A 22,440-nucleotide genomic window follows, 5' to 3' on the forward strand; every position below is an offset into this window, starting at 1 on the left:
GACCTTCAAATAAGCAGATTTCAATCTAAATCTCATCTTTTTTCATCCCGTCTGAAGTCATCAGAGAATGTTTGGGACCTACTTTCGAGTGGGTTTCTACGGTTGTCGCTTTGGAGACCTAGATGAACAAGAATTTGTCTACAAGGAGCCATCCATCACCAAATTAGCTGAGATCTCCCACAGACTTGAGGCATGTTAACAGCAAGTCTTGATACTTATACAGGTGTCATATGTTATTAATGAGAAATGTTTTTTTTCTAAAGTGAAATCTTTTTGTTGCACAGGAGTTCTACTCGGAGAGATTCGGTGATGATGCGGTTGAGATTATAAAGGACTCCAACCCGGTAGACAAAAACAAACTGGATCCAAACAAGGTAATGTGATTCTAACACAGGACTTCCACCAGATCCATGTCCGGTCTGTCTCCTATCCGTTCATTTTGTTTTGGTGCCTGACTTCCTGTCCCACTCGATCGGTTCTGTCCTCTATTGATGCGTCGTGCTCCGGCCTACGGCAAAAATAGAAGTCTTGCGTCTCTGATCCGGAGGGCTCTGGCAGGCCAGATCAGAGACTCAGAAGGAACACAACGGAGTGGATCCAGAGGGAGTTAACACATTGACTAGAATAGAAACCTATCGGATCTGGTGCCGTGACGGATCAGAGACGTACCAGACACGGATTGGGTGGAATTTGGCCGTTACAGTATATACAACATGTGACTAATAATGTATCAGTATCAATTGCATGTTCTGATGACTCTACTTGTTCAGGCCTACCTCCAGATCACTTATGTAGAGCCGTTCTTCGACACATATGAGCTAAAGGAAAGGATCACCTACTTTGACAAGAACTACAACCTGCGTACCTTCATGTACTGTACTCCCTTCACACTGGACGGCCGAGCTCACGGCGACCTGAACGAGCAGTACAAACGCAAAACCATTCTGACGACATCTCATGCCTTCCCATACATCAAGACACGTATCAATGTCATCCACAAGGAGGAGGTGGGTGTCTGTCCAGGAGGAAAATTGAGTTGGTTGTTTTAAGAAAGTTGTGCATGCAAAGAAAATTAACTTCCTTTCTTTCATTTCTTTGGATCTAAAGATCATTCTTGTCCCCATGGAAGTGGCCATTGAGGATATGCAGAAGAAAACTCAGGAGCTTGCCTTTGCCACAACCCAAGACCCTGCAGACTCAAAGATGCTGCAGATGGTGCTGCAGGGCTGTGTGGGCACCACGGTCAACCAGGTGCCTCTTTAGACTCTTACAGCTTATTATGTTTAATAATTATGCTTTCAGTGTCAAAAACTCAAAGTCCTTGATGAATATTAATCCCATCCACACATTCAGGGTCAAGTTTAAGTTGTCATTCCTCAGCTGGTCCTGTAATTAACACTTTCTCCCCCTCACAGGGCCCTCTTGAGGTGGCACAGGTTTTCCTCTCTGACATTCCTGTGGACCCAAAGCTGTTTCGCCATCACAACAAACTGCGTCTATGCTTTAAAGACTTCACTAAGAGGTGAAGACACACCCAATAACCCAGATGCTTACTATTGTGTAACTAATTGACATGAACTCTTACTCTTTGTGTGTTTTCTCCTTTTTTCGCATTCAGGTGTGAGGATGCCCTGCGGAAGAACAAAAGTCTGATTGGACCAGATCAGAAGGAGTACCACAGAGAACTGGAGAGGAACTACAATAAACTGAAAGAAGCTCTTGGGCCTCTCATTAACCGCAAGATCCCCCAGCTGTACAAAACTCTGCCAGCACAGACAACGCAAACACAACGGTAACTTAAGACATTGCATATTAATGTACAAACTGTGACGGTTTTCCAAGGTATACAACGTTTTATTCTTTCCTTCAATTATTTTAGTTTGGTGGGGTGCCAGTCAGGGTAAACCCTGACAAAAGTTGGTTGTTTTGTTAGCAGTTTAGTTCAGCAGATCCAAAACAGCAGCTCCTTTAGCCTTCTTAGCCAAACTGGAGTTGGGATCCAACTTGGTTACACAGAGATGAGAGGACATATAACGAGGGACTAAATAGCAACCCCAACTTGCGCGTCTCTCTACCGTGTTATCTGCGCTCACTTTTTTCTTTTTGGCTTTTTTCGAAACGGCCTGCTACATACTATCTAGAAATGTAGTATGAAGTACGTACTGCATACTGCGTTTGAAGGTAGTATGTAGTATGTCTTATGTTGGATCTGTTAAGCAGTGTGCTGGGCCAGGCGTCGCTGGATTTCTGGTTTTAGAAAGCGAAAATAAACAATGCCCAAGCTGATAGCGAAATTGCTTCTTTAGAATCCACTTACAATTTAAAAAGTTAAGAAGCGGTTTATAGGGAATTCAATATTTTTCACAGCACCTAAAAACTGATTGCCCCCTGACAATAAAAAAGCAGCAGAATGTTAGCGCTGTGTATTTTGGATAACAGTATGCAAGGGAGACTGGTCCGATGCATACTGAGAAATTTTCCTGAATCAGTACAACATCCTTGTAGTTTCGGCGCACTGCAGATTTAGCTTTTGTTCCCATACTACATACTACATACTGTATTTTGTTCAAATCAGTACATACTGCTGGTATAGTAGGCGGTTTCGAAATGTCTTCCTGGACTGGCATTCAAAACTGGTGCACCTATGATAGGCTAAGGTGATTCTTGAGCCTGGTGGGACAGCTCAGGGTGTTGTAACCCTTTTCTGTCCATGGTTATCTGTGGTGGAGGGAGGAGGAGGGAGGCAAAGGACTCAAGAGCTTACAGGATACTGTGGACCAAGGCACCAAAATAAATACATAAAAAAATCAAATAAAATAAGAAAGAAGAGAAAGTAGAGAAAAGTAGAGAAAAGTAGAGAAATAAAGAGGTACATAAATAAAGATAGAGTAAAGTAAAGTAATGAAAAAGAGAAAGAAAAACAAAGAATAAGGAAAATAAAATAATCAAGGTAGTGGAATAAAAGAGTTAAAGAGTGTGTGTGTTTGTTAATGTATGTGTGTTTCATGTTTTAAATGTACTGTGTATATGTATATGTGTGTGTGTGTGTGCGTGCGTGCGTGCGTGCGTGCGTGCGTGTGTGTGTGTGTGTGCGTGCGTGTGTGTGTGTGTGTGTGTGTGTGTGTGCATGATGTGTGGTAGTGGTATGAGCTCAGGCAGCAGTGGACGGGCAGATGTTTCTGGGTCATGGAGGGTTCAGTGGGTGGAGGTCTTTTTTGAATTGAATGATGAATGACAGGGGGGGTGTTGATTGTGGCGTGTGCTTCCTTGATGGTTTTCCAGAGGGCAGGGTTGTTGGTTGCAGATGATAGGAATCTCGGGGCTATTGCTTGGTGTCGTTGTTTGATGGTCTGGATGCCTGATATGGAGTGAATGTAGTGGTTGCTGATGAAGGGTGGGAGTCTGTAGGCCAGTTTGAGTGCTTTGTTCTGTATTAACTGTAAACGGTGAAGTTGGTGGTCTGAGAGGGTGATCCAGGCTGGGACAGAGTATTCAAACAGTGGACGGATGTATGCGAGGTAGACTTTTGTTATTGTGGAGGGTGATGCGCCATGCTTTCCGCAGAGGGCTTTGAGTTGGTTCAGACGGGTGTGTGCTTTGTGTTCCAGGTTATTGATGTGTTTGGTCCAGGTCATATTGTTTTGGAAGGTGATTCTGAGAAGTGTTGCCTGTTTGGTGATGTTTATTGTCTGGTTGTGAAGTGTGAGGTTGATGCTGTTGAACTATAGGTGTTGGTTCCGGGTGAAGACTACACATTGGGTTTTGACAGGGTTGAGGGTGATTCTCCAGAGGTTGGTCCAGTCTTCTATTTCGGTGATGCATTGTTGTAGTTTTGAGGCGGCGAGCTGTGGGGATTTGGATGTGGACCAGTAGCATAGATCGTCTGGGAACTGGGAAACTTTGGCTATGGTGGATGGGGGGTAGTACATTTCAGAGATGTAGAGGAGGAAAAGGAGGGGACTGAGGGCTGAACCTTGGGGGACTCCTGCTTGGGGAGTGAAGTGGGTGGAGATGGAGGTGGAGACTTTGACCTTGATTTGACGGTTTCTGAGAAAGTTTGAGATGATGGTTTGGGTGGGTGTTGGGAGTTTGAGGTTATTGTCCAGAAGTCTGTAGATGATTCCGTTGTGCCATACTTTGTCAAATGCCTTTTCTATGTCAAAGAATATTGCCAGGGTGATGTGTTTTTTTATTGAAATTTCTGTATATGTCTTCTGATAGCCGGAGGGTGTTGTCTGTAGTGGTTCTGCCTTTTCTGAATCCTTTCTTGGTGAAGTGAAAGTAGTCCGAGTGATTCTATGTGGTTGGTGAGTCGTGAGGTGAGTATGCGTTCGAAGAGTTTTCCAACATGGCTGAGGAGGCTGATGGGGCGATAGCTTGTGGGGTTGTGGTGGTCTTTACCGGGTTTATGGATCATTGTGATGACTGCTGTTTTCCAGGGTGAGGGGAAGTGTCCGGTTGTGAGGCAGGTGGTGAAGAGCTGTCCAAGGTGCTGAAGGAAGGTGACTGGGGCTTGTTTGATGAGGATGGTGTGGATGTTGTCTTCTCCGGGTGCTTTGTTTTTCATTTTTTTCAGGTGTAGTTGGATTTCTTGGGTTGTGACAGGGTTTGTGAGGGGGTGGGAGTCTGCAATGGGATGGGCTGTGTTGGTCTGTTTGTGGTCGTGTTTGATTATTTCTGAATCTACCTGTATTTTCCATGTATTGTCGAAGAGTGGGTGGTTTGGGGTTGAGTGGGTGTTTTCCAGGTGGTTGCGGAAGAGTGTGGCCTTTTCTTTATTGGAGGAGGTGAGGGGGTAGTGGCTATTTTGGGGCTCTTGCAGACTGTTTGGGGATGGTTGCTTCTCTGGTTTGGGTGAGTAGATGGCCGAGGAGTGTTGCTTGTTGGTCCAGGTTATTGGGGGTGGAGGTGGGTTGGGTGATGTTCTTGAGTTGATTTTCCATGTGTGACCTGTAGGTGTCCCAGTTTGCTGCTTTGTAGTTGTATGTTGTCTTTGTGGTTGTCTGGAGATGGAAGGAGAAGGTAGTGAGAACGGGGAGGTGGTCACTGGAGAGATGGTCGGTGGTTGAAAAACTGTGAAGTTTTGTAGCCAGGTCCGGGGTGCATATGACGAGGTCCAAGATGTCTGTTTTGCCGGTCTGTGGGGATATGTAGGTGGGTTCATTTGTGTTGATTATTGATAAGTTTGTGTCCTGTAAAATCCCTTTGAGTATTTTTCCGTTTCAGTTGGTTTTATTGCATTGGAAATCTGTGTGTTTTGAGTTGAAGTCTCCCATGATCAGGGAGTGGCTCGGGTCAGAGGTGGCTTTGATCAGGGGGGCAGAGGGTTTGACATCAGGGGGGCAGTAGATGCTGGTGACTGTGATTGGGTGGTGAGAGTGGATTGTGATTTTTATTGCTACATATTCGTTCCTGTTGAGTTCTTGTGATGTGAGACCAAAGTCTATTTGACTGTACTGGATGTGGTTTTTGATTAATATTGCGACTCCTCCTCCGTGTCCTGTTTGGCATTCTTTTCTGATGATGTTGTAACCTGGGATGCGGGATGAGTTGGATAACGGTTTCATTTATGGAGGCGACGGAGATGTTCTTGTTGTTGAGTAGATGGATGAGTTCTTCTTTATGTCCTCTGATTCCTCTGATGTTGATGTGTAGAAAGGTTGTGGTGGTCATAGTTGAGAAGGGGGGAGGGATGCGGGTCTGTGGTCTTCTTGGATGGATGATGGTGGATGGGGGATTCATACAGTGAGGTCGGTGTGTTTCCTCACTGCACCTATGATGAGTTTGACATCATCATATATGCGCCGCAGCTCCCAGTGAAAAATCTCTAATCCAATAAAAACAAGGAGGGAGGAGCTGAACTAGTTAACTTGTTACAACACACACGCCTGCTGAGTTTGAAACGTGTCAGACCCCACACATGATGACCAAAAATGACAGACTTTTTAAATAGTGTTCTTGTCGACACTGGAAACTGTCACTACCTATATCTGGATTGGCTATTTTGTATTAACCAACTGATATATACAGTGGGGCAAAAAAGTATTTAGTCAGCCACTGATTTTGCAAGTTCTCCTACTTAGAAAGATGAGAGAGGTCTGTAATTTTCATCAGAGGTACACTTCAACTATGAGAGACAAAATGAGAAAAAAAAATCCAGGAAATCACATTGTAGGATTTTTAAATAATTTATTTGAAAATTATGGTGAAAAATAAGTATTTGGTCACCCACAAACAAGCAAGATTTCTGTCTCTCACAGACCTGTAACCTCTTCTTTAAGAAGCTCTTCTGTCCTCCACTCGTTACCTGTATTAATGGCACCTGTTTGAACTCGTTATCTGTATAAAAGACACCTGTCCACAGCCTCAAACAGTCAGACTCCAAACTCAACCGTGGCCAAGACCAAAGAGTTGTCGAAGGACACCAGGAAGAAAATTGTGGACCTGCACCAGTCTGGGAAGAGTGAATCTACAATATGCAAGCAGGTTGTTGTGAATAAATCAACTGTGGGAGTAATTGTAAGATTAAAACCGCAAGCGGATATGTGCGGGCCCTCGTTCAAGCACCGCCTGATGTGTGCGACAGCCTGATGTGCACTACCGCCTGATGTAAGCCACAGCCTGATGTGCTGCAGGTGTTGCTGTGCTGCCTAGGATGAAACTGTGAGCACACTCGTGCAGTTATCAGCATAGTGTACATTGCAGTACTGCCTGTCACCAGTAGGTGCTGCTGTGTCTTTAATTATGTTCTGAAGGATTGTTCTTCACAGATCATTATAAAAAGAGTTGTGATCAAAGCATGTTAAAAACATGTTCTGAAAGTAAATACTCATTGTGTCCATTAGGTAGCGCTATTCGTATGACAAACGTGTATATGTATGAGTTCAGGCTGGGCGGAGATTGTGTGTAAATGTCAGTACAACGCATTTCCTGTGGGTGGCGCTATGGCTGTAGTAGATAAATGAGTCCATAGGTGTGTTGAGGGATGAACCCTGATCATGTGTATGTAAGTTCAAACAAATTGATCACTGTATGAAGGAGCTATAAGTATTTCTTGTTTCATGGCGAGACATCAGAGTTTGAGGGGTAGCCACGCCCACATCCATTGACTTAGGAAGATTCCTTTGACAAATGTTCATCTTCAGTGTGACAACAACATTGTGAGCGAAGCAGGAGTTGATTGGATAAAAACTGTAGGACATGTGATTTTCGACTGCCAGTAGGGGGCGCTATATGATATTGGTGAATATTTGCCTATAGAGGCATTCAGGCTGGGGCACTTATCATGCATGACCGGCCTGGGCCTGATCCATTATTGTAAATGAGAGATACAACTGTTTACAGTTTTTCAAAATGTCCTCCAGATGTAGCGAGGTGCCACGCCCACACCAATAAATTGACTTAGAGAAATTCTGTCTGACAACTTTTGATCGTCAATCTGTCTACTTCAAAATGTGCGTGGTTGGGAGTTGATCGGAGCAAAATTGTGGGAGGAGTTTACACAAATACATACCCAAAATAATGGGGTCAAAAACCGAAAAATCAAAATGGCCGACTTCATGTTGGGATTTCACCACGACGTTAAGAGGATTTTTTGTAGGTCTTGGCATGATACCTATCCAAAAATAATTTCATGCATGTATGTAGAACTGTATTATGGGGCTGGCCTTTTCAAATTTTCAACTTCAATGGGGCGCCATTTAGCCATTTTTGGGAATTTTTTTTCGGGACCCCAAAAATGTCGAAATTTTCGCCAGGCCTGTTGCATGTGCAACTTTTAGGGACTTTTGAGCCACGTTAAGGCAAGCAAATTGGCGCTCAAAGAGGCGAGGAGAAAGAAAGAACGAATAAGAATAATCCTTAGGGTTTCAAAAGAGCCTTCGCCGACCTTGTCGGTGCTCGGGCCCTAAAAATGGAAGACATACAAGACCATTGATAATCTCCCTCGATCTGGGGCCCCACGTAAGATCTCATCCCGTGGGGTCAAAATGATCATGAGAACGGTGAGCCAAAATCCCAGAACTACACGGAGCGACCTGATGAATGACTTGCAGAGAGCTGGGACCAAAGTAACAAAGGCTACCATCAGTAACACACTACGTCGAGAGGGACTCAAATCCTGCAGCGCCAGGCGTGTCCCCCTGCTTAAGCCAGTACATGTCCAGGCCCGTCTGAAGTTTGCCAGAGAGAAACCAAAATAGAACTTTTTGGTAAAAACTCAACTTGTCGTGTTTGGAGGAAGAAGAATGCTGAGTTGCATCCCAAGAACACCATACCTACTGTGAAGCATGGGGGTGGAAACCTCATGCTTTGGGGCTGTTTTTCTGCAAAGGGGACAGGACGACTGACCCGTGTTAAGGGAAAAATGAACGGGGCCATGTATCGTGAGATTTTAAGCCAAATCAGTGAGAGCATTGAAGATGGAACGTGGCTGGGTCTTCCAGCATGACAATGATCCCAAACACACCGCTTGGGCAACGAAGGAGTGGCTCCGTAAAAAGCATTTCAAGGTCCTGGAGTGGCCTAGCCAGTCTCCAGACCTCAACCCCATAGAAAATTTGTGGAGGGAGTTGAAAGTCTGTGTTGCCCAGCGACAGCCCCAAAACATCACTGCTCTAGAGGAGATCTGCATGGAGGAATGGGCCAAAATACCAGCTACAGTGTGTGCAAACCTGGTGAAGACTTACAGGAAACGTTTGACCTCTGTCATTGCCAACAAAGGTTATGTTACAAAGTATTGAGTTGAACTTTTGTTATTGACCAAATACTTATTTTCCACCATAATTTACAAATAAATTCTTTAAAAATCCTACAATGGGATTTCCTGGATTTGTTTTCTCATTTTGTCTCTCATAGTTGAAGTGTACCTCTGATGAAAATTACAGACCTCTCTCATCTTTCTAAGTTGGGAGAACTTGCAAAATCAGTGGCTGACTAAATACTTTTTTGCTCCACTGTAGCATATTGCCCTTTCCTATCTTTGAATATCATGCAAGCTTCTTGCCAGACAAATATGTATTTTTCATCTTTCTTGTCTTACAGGAACTCCTACAGTAGGTCCAGTCTACGCAGGGTGGACTGTTGATGCTCAGTGAACTGGACAACAACAAACTGGACAAGAACAGCCAAAAGCTTCAGAAAGTTCCCCTCGCTACACCGACGCTGCATTAAAACACCAACTTCTACAAGCACAAACATACCATCCTTCTCTCTTTTCTTTTCCATACTTCATCTCTGAGCTTTGTGTGAGAAATCTGCAGCTCTTTGGGCTGGAAGAAAATCACCAAAGCAAGGCTGTGACATGTCAGCGTTTATACCAGTCCTTTGGAGTAGTCTCCTGAGCTTGATCTGATTTAACTGAAAAGAACTACAGATGCCAAACACTTTGCTACCCAATTGTTTAGTGTTTCTGTTCTCTTTTTTTCTACTGTCTTGTTTTGAATATTTGATTTGAGCTGTGTCATGGCTTTTTTATTTTTTTTATTTTATTTTTTTAAAGGAGATTTTTTCTCAACTATTCCCTGCATTAGTCACTGCCAGACTCACTTAAATAAGTATCCAGGGATTTTTGTTTTCTTCTCAACAGACCAAATAACTGACATTCCTTATCCCTCCTGTCACATGTATCCACCCTTCTTTGGTTAAACAAACTCATATTGAAAGCATCATTCTGTCCAAGCTAAGACCTCAGTCCTGACGTAGCAGGAAGTAAGATGAAATTGACAGAATGGGATATTTAACTGTGTTTTTAAAACTGTGAAATTTTGTTGTAATGCACTGCAGTCACATGACCTGTCAGACACAGAAGCACTGCCCTCAGCCAGGCCATCTCCCTCACCCACACAGATATGTTCAAAGTCTGATAACAGGAACATTTTGCCCGTGTGGTGTGATGCAAATCTTTTGATCGTATCTGAACTGCTGTCAAAAAGCACCCCAAATGCATGTGACCGACACTCTGGTTGTGGAAGATTTGTATTAAGTGTAGCCATTGCTTTTTCCAACCACTGTATCTTTTATATTGCACTATTGTAAAGAAACTTGAGCACATTAACACTGTAGCTACTAAAATATCTGAGATTTTGATATTTTACAAGGCTGGAATAGTTTTTTTCTTTCTTCTTGTTTTACAAATTAGACATTTTTTTTTAAATTTATTTTCACAGTTTTTTACTGCCTTCTATTAAACTTCTCTTGCTACACACTGTCAGACATTAATTTGTAGAGTCTTTATTCCTTTTTACTCTCTTAAGAACATTTACCAAACAGTTTTGATAAAGTCATGATTAAGAGGCTAATGTTTGCTACTTATTTGGGTGCCTTTTCGCTTCAATGATTAAAGCAGCTACTAAGTTAGAATTTTAAAGTTAATATTTGAGCTTTTAAGCAGTGAAAGGCCCGAGGTGGAATTTAACAAACAAGGTTTGCTTTGAGGACTATTACTTAACATTTTAAACAGATAATTATCAGGAAGGACGACATAAATTGCGAGAAGCAGAATGATGATCAGACCTTCAATTTGATGCTGATGATGTCATTGGAAGGAAACAAAGACAAAATGTGAGTAAAGAACTGTAAACGGCACCTACTTTCTGCTTAAAATACAATTGAGTCACAACTTTTTTTTTTTTTTTTTAACTTTTTATTTATATACTTTTTTCAATTGACACACAACAAGCACACATACATACAGGAGATGTATTCCCTTACACTTAATATTTACATCTTAATGAGAAAATTACCTATAACTAGAATCGTCGTCATTACATTCTTATCTTAATTCACAGTATAGATTCATTACTTATAGTTTACATTTACAGAGGTGTATTTAGGGAAAAACTGAACTGGAAGCAATAAATCAAATCAAATCAAATAAATAAGTAAATAAATAAATAAATAAAACAAGAGGTGACTAGAGCTCAGGCATCGCTTGTATCACTGGTGCCCATGTATTGAGAAACTTGTTTGTCTTCAGCTGTAACCTTGCTGTGATTTTTTCCATTGTAAGGACAGCTTTAACTCTGCCTCTCCATTGCGAAATGGTGGGAGGAAGCGGATTCAACCAGGACATTGTAATTGTTTTTTTGGCAATTAAAAGCAAAATTCTTAGTAAAGATATTAAGTCTGCATCTTTAATGTTATCAGGGGTTATGCCGAGTATGAAGAGAGAAGGATTTAAAGAAAATGTGATCCCAAAGATTTGTTGGAGTTCTTTTTGGATGTTTTTTCCAAAAATCACTAAGTTTTGGGCATTCCCAAAATATATGTGTGAAGTTCCCGACTAACCCACAGTCCCTCCAACACAACTCAGATGTATTACTGTATTTGGAGGTTATAGAAGGAGTATTAAAATACCGCATTTTGACCTTCCAATCAAATTCTCTCCATGCCGGGCTGTGTGTCAGTCTGTGTCCTGCTCTAAATGTTTCCATCCAGTCTTCATCTGTTATTATGATGTTTGCTTCCATTTCCCATTTTTCTTTCACCCCTAAGTTGTCATCCCCAGATTCGTGTTGCAATGCTTTGTAAATTCTTGAAATCACTCCTTTTTTAACTTCATTCTCTTTAAATGACAGGAACACTTCCTCTAGTTCGGATGTTGTTTTACAAATATTATCCCATTGTTTATGTCTTTGAAGGTAATTTCGGAGTTGTAGAAATTTATAAAAATCATGTGCTGGGAGGTTAAATTCCCTTTTAAGTTGCTCGAAAGATTTCATGGTTTGATCAGAGAACATTTGTGCGATATATGTTAACCCTTTGTTTGCCCAATTCTTGTACCCTGCATCCATAGTTGATGGTACAAAGTCTGGGTTTGCTGCTATTTTCGTGACCCTGCAGATTGAATTTGACAGTCCTAATTTCTTACGTACTATTGCCCATATTTTCATTGTTTCCCTAATCCATTCATTATTAATTCTTATACCCTTCTGTATCTTTTCGGTCAGAAATGGAAGTGCTTCCAAGGGTACCTTTTGACATGAGTTTTGCTCCATTCTCATCCAAACAGTTTCTGTATCTTTAGTTATCCACATAATGATGGCTCTGAGTTGTGCTGCCCAGTAGTAATTTTTAAGATGAGGTAAGTTTAGTCCTCCCTTCTCTTTTGAACAGAGAAGCGTCTTGTATCTGATCCTAGCCTTTTTATTACACCATAAAAATTTTGAGATATCTTTATCTAATGTTTTAAATATCGAGTTTGAAACTCTAATAGGTAACGCCTGGAACAGAAATAATAATCTTGGTAAGATGTTCATTCTAACTGTTTCTATTCTCCCGATCAGAGTCAGGGGTAAGATGTCCCACCTGGCTATATCTCTCTTAATTTCATTTATCAACTTTTCATAGTTTGCTTCAAGCAGCTTTGATGTTCTAAGAGTAATTATTATGCCCAGGTATCTAAAACCATTATTAGTCCATTTAAAATGTACCTTTTCCTTTAGTTCTTCTGGACAGCTGCCTGAGAGCATCATAGCCACAGATTTAGATTCATTGACTGAATATCCTGATAATTCCCCATATTCTGTCAAATTCTTTAATAAGGCTTGGACCGATGAGGAGGGTTCAGTTATGTATGTTAATATATCATCTGCAAACAACGATATTTTGTGTTCTACACCCCCATCATCTCTTATCCCTTTTATGCCTTTATTTTGTCTTATTAACTCAGCAAGTGGTTCAATGCTCACAGCGAATAGTAACGGACTGAGACAGTCTCCCTGTCTGACACCTCTTTTCAAATTAAAGAAGTCTGAACAACATCCATTCACTCGAATCCTAGATTTGGGGGTTTTGCATACCATTTTTACCCAATTTATAAATGTTGCATTGAACCCAAATTCTGACAGTGTCTGATATAAGAAACTCCATCTAACCCGGTCAAATGCCTTTTGAGCATGTAGACTGAGCAGCATGGCGTCCTTTGAATTATTTTTGGTGGTGCATGAAATAATATTTAAGGTCCTCCTAATATTGTTAGCTCCCTGTCGACCTGGAATAAACCCTGTTTGGTCTGGTTTGATTATTTTTTTGATATATTTCTGCATTCTCTGCGCCAATATGTTAGTCAATATTTTTAAATTATTGCAAAGCAGGCTGATCGGTCTATAACCATCACAAGAAGCTGGGTCCTTACGCTCCTTGTGTAGGACTGAAATAATGGCTTCAGACCATGTTGTTGGTGGGTCACCTGATGATAAAGCATAATTGAAAACTTTTAACAATACTGGTGTGATCTCCTCTGCCAGGCATTTGTAGAATTCACCCGGAAACCCATCTGTACCGGGGGATTTATTATTTTTTAACTTTTTTATAGTGTCCGCTATTTCCTGTGGTGACATTGGTCGCGTCATGTCAGATGCTTCTTCATCCAATAATGATGGTAGCTTTAATCTTTCAAGAAATGTTTGCGTTTTGCGTCCCAGGACATCAGAATCTGAGTCATTATATAGATGTTTGTAGTATTCAGCAAATGCTCCTGCTATATCAGTTGGTTTAACCATGTTTTCTTTAGATTTAGGATGTAGTACATTTGCAATTATCCTGTTTGACTGAGCTTTTCTAAGTTGGAATGCCAATAGTCGTCTGGCTCTATTACCCATTTCGTAATATCTTTGACCAGCAAAGCGCAAAGCCCCCTCCGCTTTATAGGTCAAGAGTTCATCCAGACTGTGCCTACATTTTTTAAGTTCAAGCAGTATGGAGTTGTCTGATGTTCTCTTGTGGTTCCTCTCCAACTCTCTAATTTTCCTCTCTAGCACTTTTTGCTGTTCCTGTCGAGCTTTTCTTAGCCTAGATGAAATTTCTATTATTTTGCCTCTTATAACACATTTCCCCCCCTCCCATAATATAGATGGTGTGACCTCCCCATTATCATTTATTTCAAAATATTCCTTTAAACTTTCTTTTAGCTCCTTTAACACCTTCTCGTCAGATAAGAGTGACACATTGAGTCTCCAATATTTAAAAGAAGATTCATTACCCATATCAACCGTTATTGTAATGGGAGCGTGATCACTTATTGTTATATTTTCTATGTTACAGTTGAGGATTCGATGGGTATGTTGTTGAGACACACAGAAAAAGTCTATTCTTGAATAACTGTCATGGGGGTTAGAGTAAAAAGTAAAATCCTTCTCTCTTGGTTTACTGTTTCTCCATGGGTCAACCAGTCCTAACTCTTTTATAACATTATTTAATACTCTGGACTTTTTTGAGACTGGGCCTTGATCTGATGGTAACCTATCTAATTTCCCATTCTGTACTGTATTAAAATCCCCGCCCATTATTATCATCCCCTTTCCATCACTGATAATTATATTTGCTAAATGTTTGAAAAATATACCTGTCTCTTCTTGTGGAGCATATACATTTAGTAAAGATATGTCCATGTCTCCTATACGGCCCACTACCATTACATATCTTCCCATTTTGTCTTTTATCACTTTCTCAGCAGAAAATTGTAGGGATTTGTTTATTAGTATCGCCACTCCCCGTCTTTTACCATAGGAGGAGTGAAATACTTGGTTTACCCACTCTCTTTTCAGTTTTTTAGAATCTTCCTCCGTTAGGTGTGTTTCTTGCAGTAAAGCGATGGAACATTGCATTTTTTTTAGTTGGTTATATATCTTTCGTCTCTTTATGGGATGATTTAAACCATGTACATTGTATGAAATAGTGTTAAGTCGATTCATTCAACTCTAAATTGTAAACCTTCTGACTCTGCACCTCTTTGAAACAAAAACAACTGTGTGAAACGTAACACAGCGAACATTACAAAATACATCTCCTTAAGAACAGAAAAATGACACATAAACATGACTCCCAAAAGTCCACAAATTAGAGAGATGTGGCTAGTTCTCTCTAATAAATAGCACAAAGTGCACCTGCAACTTCTTAGATGTTTTGCTAAGTTGCTACTTACTCTATCCGAGTTGTATTTTCGCTCTCAATAACCACTTTTCTGTCAGCTATACAGGTAGTTAGGTCTCTTTAACCAGCTCAGATTATATTTCTTGTGTTTTTTCTAGCAGATTCTTTACAAATTGAAATATGTTTGTTCCAGGACCATTGATGTACTTACAGTTATTTAGGTCTGTACCCTCTGGTCCTTAAAAATAATTGAAAAAGATGTTAAGGAGTTCACTCAGCGGGGGTTTAAAGGTCCGCTCCTGTGCGCGGCTGCCTCCTCTCCCTCCCCTGTCCCATTGCCGTAGTCCAGCTGTTCCGTTTTATCGCTCCATGTAATCTCTCTGTCTCATCCTCCTCGACATGGATCCCCATATCTCTCAACATAGGCACAGCCTCGACCAATGTAGAAAAAGTCTTAGTCCCAGAGTCCAAAAACACTCTCAGCTGTGCAGGGTATGGAGACTGAGCCTTCACGTTTTTCTCCTTCAGTTTTTTTATAACGTCTCGTACCTGTTTCCTTTTTCTCTGTACCTCTGTCGTGTAGTCTTGATTGAAGTAGATGTTCCGGTCTCCGTAGGTTATCTTCTGTTTCCATGCTCGCTGTATTACATGTTCTTTCACGGTGTAATCCAGAAAACGAACAATAATCGCTCGTGGCAGGGCCGCGTTGTCCTTTGGTTTAGTGACAAGCGAGCGGTGCGCTCTTTCAATGCGAATATCCATGTCCTCTGGAACTTGTAATTTCGAGCTGATAAAATCTTTAATAAATCCGACGGTGTCGTTTTTCTCAGAGCCCTCTGGAATGCCGTGTATTCTCACGTTGTTCCGACTTGACCTTGCTTCCAAGTCGTTACACTTCGCCGTTAAGCTGGCCTCTTGCTGAAGAAGGAAGGCGACAGACTTTTCTAGCTGCGTGGCTCTCTCCTCCGTCTCCCCCAATCTTTCTTCCACTTCCTCAGCTCGGTGCTCCAGCGAAGCTGTTCTTTCCAGCAGTTCCTTCACATTAGTCTCCAGTCTTGCCAAGGCTGACTTATTTTCAGCAGCCGCTTCTGCGTGCTCTTGCCTCAGCTTGCGTAGTTCCGCTAATATCATCGATTCCTGCTCACCGTCACGGGGGGCGAGAGCCTCCACAGCCTGGCCAGTCCCCTTCGCCGCCCCGGTGCATTTAACAGTCCCGGTTTCTTTCTTGTTAAGCTTTCCTTTTTTCTCCATTTTCCTTTGTTTCTTTACTTGACCGAGATTTCCTTTAGTTTTGACCCCTTTCTGCCGTTAATTCAACGTAAAAGAGCTAGTTTTACTTGGTTTTTGATGAGTGATTTTCGCTGTGGTTTCCTACAGCATGGCGCCACCGGAAGTCTATAACTTTTTTTTTAGGATAATCTTTCAAACAATAAATGAAAGATGACAGATATACACATGTAGAACTCTAATTCAAATACATGTTAACGTGGTTTTATTCATTCATTCATCAATTGTAAATTACGTGTAGTCACTGACCATAATTAACAGCTGCAATACTTTTCTAGATTTAAACATATGTCACTCACGAACAGACGCGAACCACCGCTTTATTCACGCAAATACAAACGCAAGATTGTTTTGTGTTTAGTCGCTTAATTCGCGTGAATCACTCGCTCAATTCACGGGACCCTACTGTGCAAGATCACCCCAGATGTTGTCACATCACAACCTGGGATTGCCTTTTGGTTGAGCTCATGGCTGTTGCCTTCCCCAGAGGAGTGGAGATCAATTGCAGAGAGCTTTGAGGAGTGGTGGAATTTCCCTCTCTGCTGTGGAGCACTGGATGGGAGGCACGTTGTTCTGAAAGTGCCACCAAACTCAGGATCCCAGTTCTACAACCACAAGGGAGCATTTTCTTTGGTTCTCCTTGCAGTTGTGAAAGCAAAATATTGTTTCTGGGTGATTGATGTAGGGGGTTATGGGAGAAGGAACAATGGTGGGATTCTGGCCAACTCTGGCCAACTGGTCAGGCACTTCAAGCTGGCACCCTCCAACTGCCTGCTGATAGGCCGTTACCAGGAGCGTCTTGATGGAAGATCTACAGACGTGCCATCGAGGTCCATCCTGATGTTCCAGAAAATTTGTGGGTGAGGTGGAGTCACCGCCAGGTCTGGGTACAATGCTGCCTGGGAAGCCCTCCCGGTGAGGGAAACCTTCATGGGATACTATTCAGCAGAGGGAACAGTCCCATGGCAACCTACCATATAGTGTGCACAAAGCATCACAACAGCCACCCACAAAAAAAACATTGAGCAAAGGTCTGCATTATACACTGCTCAAAAAAGGGAACACTTAAAAATTACAATGTAACTCTAAATCAAATCACACTTCTGTAATATCAACCTGTCCAGTTAGGAAGCAACACTGATTAAACTGTTAAAGATTTTGATCTCCATTGATCATTTTTATGTTATATGGTTCTCAACACATTCCACTTTGTAATGAATAAAGATTTTCAACTGGAATATTTCATTAATCGTGATCTAGGATGGGTTGTTTAAGTGTTCCCTTTATTTTTTTGAGCAGTGTATTTCATATCAGCATCAAAATAAATACTTAGAATTGGCAAAAAAAAAAAAAAAAACACTCCAAAGAGCTGTTAATATTGAGATTCTGCATGGTGATAAATGATTTCAGTAAGTTTCATTGCAATCTTATATTTTCTTTCTTCCTTAACACATTTCTCCAGAGACTGCAGGTAGGACATATTGATGACTGGTGGCCTATTAGTAAAGTAGTAATGTGCACAGATGTAAAATTATCTAATTTACAAATAACAAAGGGTATGGCATAATTAACTCACTTATTCTAATAGAAAAAACAGAAGGTAAAGATATTTGGTTTCTGAATTACAAATTAATTATTAACCTACAGAACTTTATGACAGGCAGTTTGTTACGTAAGGTGAAACTATTCAAAACCAGGTGTAAGCAGACTGCACAACATATGGAGAATGCTAAATCCTTACATGAGCCATCATATTTAAGTGAAGCACTTAGTTTTCAAATCCTTTAGGTAAGAGGAAATTATTAAACGGTAAGGATAATGCAATCAATAATTCTATGTATGAGCATTACATCCAGTTAAGATGCTGCATCTGGAAGTTATTGTAGCAGCTAGCAGACAAACATACAAACCTTTGATACACTTCAGATAAATGAAAATCTGCAATCTCCTTCATTTTAACATTTTGAAATCACGTTCTCTTGTCCAGTGGATTTAATTCGAACCGCGTGCCCCCTTTTTGTGTGTTCAGTTTATTTGTTAACATCCTGGGGTGTAAGTCCCCAGGTGGCGTTACCCTTATTTGCACATCACTGCTCGCCTTGCCACATAAATATGAAAGATTTCCTACCGGAGAGCATAGGCATTTCTAGCCCATTTTTGGAGGTGCTGAAGCACCCCTAAATTGAATCCCAACACCCAGGCATGGACAGGCCATCTGGCGTACCGGGCAATGCCCGGTGGGCTGACGCACATTTTTGGGCCGGCCCGGGGCTGTCATAATTTAACCCAAAAAGTACATTGTAACAGCTACTGTTTGTTAAATGTGTGTGAGTGAGAGTGTGTGCGAGCTTGAAGGATGAGAGACAGCGCAGGAGAAGTTGTTAGTTCTTTCATTTATTCATTTTCGTTTTGTTAGTGGGCATGGTCACGGCCGACAGTGACCAGTTAATAAAGCTCTTGTGTTCACTAATCGGCTCGTCATCATTGCAGCGTCCGGACAGACGTTACAATATTATAAATCCTTTTTATCGACCGCGATGAGCCATTTGTTGATTTATGAAAAAACAATGACATTTCTCAGACTTCCTCAGCCCACCCCTCCCCTCCTGCTTGACCAAGGTTATCAAATTTTGCCATTAGAGCTGACAGGAGTTGGAGAGAAGTGAGTGGAAATGGATAAACAACAAAACGCAAGGGGGGGGGTGCAGAAAAGCTGCAAGAAACAAAGCTAAAAACAAGTGGACAGCAATATGTCCCAAACTTACTGCTATGTTTGCCATTGCCACCTCAAGTTCGACTGCGGCAGCAGGTGCGGCCCCTGTCCCCCAGGAGTGTTCCAGGGATGTGCCTTTCATTGGTGTGGACTTCACAGGCATGCTTCACATTTGTAAGTTTACTATACTGTATACTGTTGTTATGTGTTCTTACTGACAACCACCTGGATGGTCCTAAAGCAGGGGTCACCAATGCAGTGCCCGCGGGCTCATGGACGCCCGCGAGGACCACTCAAGGCGCCCGCACGGCATGCTCTAAAAATAGCACTGGTCACAATAGAATTTAATATCATTTTTTTTTTAAAGTTGCATTAATTTTTTGAACAAATGCTTACATTAATGCAGATTTTTAAACAACGTTATATAATGTTAAAAAAATAAAACCAAAAAAATTTGATATAGGCTATAATGACGTCGCCTCTTCTGAAGTCAAAGGTCATTAGTGCGCGGTCAGCACACCTCTTTCCTGACACAGTGGAGCCATGATGAGGAGTTAGCCTGCTTGTAATTTAGCCCCATAAATCATGACAGAAAAGCTAAAAAGGACATACTATTTCCACAGTGATTGGGAGAAAGAGTTCTTTTTTACATCATTCAAAGAAAAATGTTTGTGTCTTATTTGCGGGAAGACAGTTGCAGTATCAAAGCGACACAACGTGGAGAGACACTACAGAACCTGTCACGAAAGCTTCGATGTGAACTACCCACCCGGCAGCGCATTAAGGACAGAAAAAGCCCGTGAGTTAAAGGCAGCTTTAGACAAGCAACAGACTTTTTTCACGAGGCCTGTGAAAAAATCCCAGAACGCAACCGAAGCGTCGTTTAGAGCTGCACATTTTTTGATAAAGAACAAGAAAGCCTTTTCGGATGGGGCGGTTTTTAAAGAAGCTATGATGCTTGTCGCTAACACAGTCTTCAAAGATGAGAAACATGGTCCCGATGTCATCTCTGCGCTCTCCGATGTCCAACTTGGAGCAAGTACGATGGCTAGACGAGTGTCATCTGTGTCTGAGAACTTAACAGAGCAACTGGACCAGGATCTCGCTAAGTGCAAGTGGTTTAGCATCCAGTGTGACGAGTCGGTAGACAGCGCCAGCACAGCTCAGCTAATGATATTTATCCGAATGGTGTTTGATGATTTTTCTACGAAAGAAGAACTGCTGACACTTCTGCCACTAAAGACAACTACGAGGGGAGTTGATATCTACCATGCTGTAAAAAACTTCCTTGTGGAGAAAAAGGTCCTGCTACAGAAGTTAGCGTCAGTAACAACAGATGGGGCCCCAGCCATGACAGGCCGGCATTCAGGCTTCATTGCACAATGCAGAAAAGATCCAGGCTTCCCAAAATTTCTGCAATACCACTGCATCATTCATCAGCAGGCGCTATGTGCGAAAGTGACCGGCTTTGATCATGTGATGACTCCTGTCGTGAAGATCATAAATAGCATCCGCTCCAAAGCTAAACAACACCGAATGTTTAAAGTGCTATTGGATGAGCTGTCCGCTGAATATAGTGACCTTTTATTACACACAGAAATCCGATGGCTCAGTAGGGGACGTATTCTGCAGCGTTTTCTTTCACTTCTCGGTGAAATCAAAGAGTTCATGCAGTCAAAGGGGGAAGACGCATCGCTGCTTGAGGACACGGAGTGGATACTCGACCTCGCGTTTTTAACGGATTTGACTGAGAAACTGAACCATTTGAATCGTGAGTTGCAAGGTAAAGATAAGACTGTCGCTCACATGATAAGTGCAGTAAACGCATTCAAAGCTAAGATGAACATGTTCTTTGTGCAAGTAGAGAGGAAAAAAATGCAGCATTTTCCCTCTGTGCAGGCAGTGTTAAATGACAATGCTTCTGCATCTGCAGCTTTGGATGAAGCTGCAAAAAAGTACTCCCAAGTCATAAACAGACTAGGACAGGAATTTGAAGACAGGTTTTGTGACTTTGAGCAACTGGAGCCATGTGTGTCATTCGTTACAAATCCCTTCATGCAAGTGGACATGACATCCACTCCTGAGCAGCTAAGTGCTTTGTTTAACTTGGATGCTGGTCAGGTAGAGATAGAAATCTTAACACTGCAAAATGACCTCCACCTCAAAGCTCATCAGTCTGCACCAAACTTTTGGTGCCTTGTGGACAAGGAAAAGTACAGTTGTGTATCCACAGCAGCTATGAAAATTGCCTGCTTTTTTGGGTCAACCTATCTCTGTGAATCTGCCTTTTCCCACATGAACTTTATCAAGAACAAACACAGAACCCGCCTGACTGATGCACATTTACAAGACTCACTGAGAATTGCAGTATCAAATTATTCACCAGATTATAATACACTGGTGAGCAGAATGCAGTGCCAGGCCTCCCACCAGTAAATGAGCAGAAAAATCCCAGAGACTATTTTCATTGATAAAACAAACAATGTTAAGCTAAAAATGTTGCACCAAATGTTAAATGTTCATTCATGAAATGTTCAAAGAACTGAATAACTTGTTCTGACAAGAAGACTGATGATTTCCTTGGCTTAAGAAATGTTAGAAGTGATCTTTTGCACTACAAATACAGCAGGTGTCCCTCCTGACTTTCAAATGTTTGAGCAGATAAACATAAATAAATGATTCATGTTTATACATCTTTTTCTTATCATTAATATTGTGAGAATAATTGATTAGAATTGTGGAAAATAATTACTATTGATATGTGAGCAATCAGTTCCCATAGTAATAACTACTGCTATAATTATTATCATTCTATTACTATAGTGGTCCGTGGTTTTGTTATTTAGGAAGTTTGTAGCATAAAGGTCCTGTGTAGCCCTTCGTACTAATCAGTACCCATGAAATAGCCCTCAGCTTCAAAAAGGTTGGTGACCCCTGTCCTAAAGCCTACCACTTTTACTGAGTGACTGTAATGAATGCAACCATCTATTATTGCATTATTTTAAAGACACCAATACTGTCAATGTACATGTTTTGAAATAGTCTCATCCTCACTCTTGACCCACTTGTCCTCTCTTTCTCTCCCTGTGGAATGAAGGTTTGCCTTTCCCTGATGTGGAGTTAACATATGTTATTTTTCTTTCAATGTGAGTTTACTAAATAGCTCTTATTTTCATTACAGAAGAGAGTATCAGATTAATCTAGCATATCTGACCTAACCTCTGCTGTCTGTCTCCCTCAGAGCACCAAGGTCCATGCAGCCTTCTGTCTCAGCATATGTAAGTACAAAATGAGCTGTTATCTCTCTGTTCCCCTAAACATTATCTAAACTATACCTTCACTGATCCCTGCCCTCTTTCTTCTCTCTCTCTCTCTCTCTCTCACATGAAGTCATACAATAACATACATTACTGCTTGCAGTGGCCACAGAAAGTTTGGATAGAAACAACTTCACAGATCTGTAAATTACGGTAACAAGGGATTGAAGTTAAACATTGGTATAAATTACGGTAACAAGGGATTGAAGCCAAACATTGGTGTAAATTACGGTAACAAGGGATTGAAGTCAA

At 41.4% G+C, this 22,440-nt stretch overlaps 1 protein-coding gene across 2 annotated transcripts in view; it reads left to right on the forward strand.

Moving 5' to 3' along the window:
* LOC117831699 (dedicator of cytokinesis protein 7-like) overlaps positions 1 to 10,210 on the forward strand; it is a 39,324-nt gene extending 29,114 nt beyond the window's left edge. For both annotated transcript variants that reach the window (XM_034710498.1, XM_034710499.1), the window contains 7 exons: positions 65 to 190; positions 285 to 374; positions 771 to 1,007; positions 1,108 to 1,251; positions 1,416 to 1,522; positions 1,619 to 1,792; positions 9,043 to 10,210. In XM_034710498.1, coding sequence (XP_034566389.1) covers positions 65 to 190; positions 285 to 374; positions 771 to 1,007; positions 1,108 to 1,251; positions 1,416 to 1,522; positions 1,619 to 1,792; positions 9,043 to 9,085 — 921 coding nt within the window. In that variant the 3' untranslated portion in view covers positions 9,086 to 10,210. The remainder of the gene's footprint in view (positions 1 to 64; positions 191 to 284; positions 375 to 770; positions 1,008 to 1,107; positions 1,252 to 1,415; positions 1,523 to 1,618; positions 1,793 to 9,042) is intronic.
* Positions 10,211 to 22,440: the final 12,230 nt, after the last annotated feature.

Source organism: Notolabrus celidotus, chromosome 20 (genome assembly GCF_009762535.1).
Source record: "Notolabrus celidotus isolate fNotCel1 chromosome 20, fNotCel1.pri, whole genome shotgun sequence".
In the NCBI taxonomy this organism is placed as follows: Eukaryota; Metazoa; Chordata; class Actinopteri; order Labriformes; family Labridae; genus Notolabrus; species Notolabrus celidotus.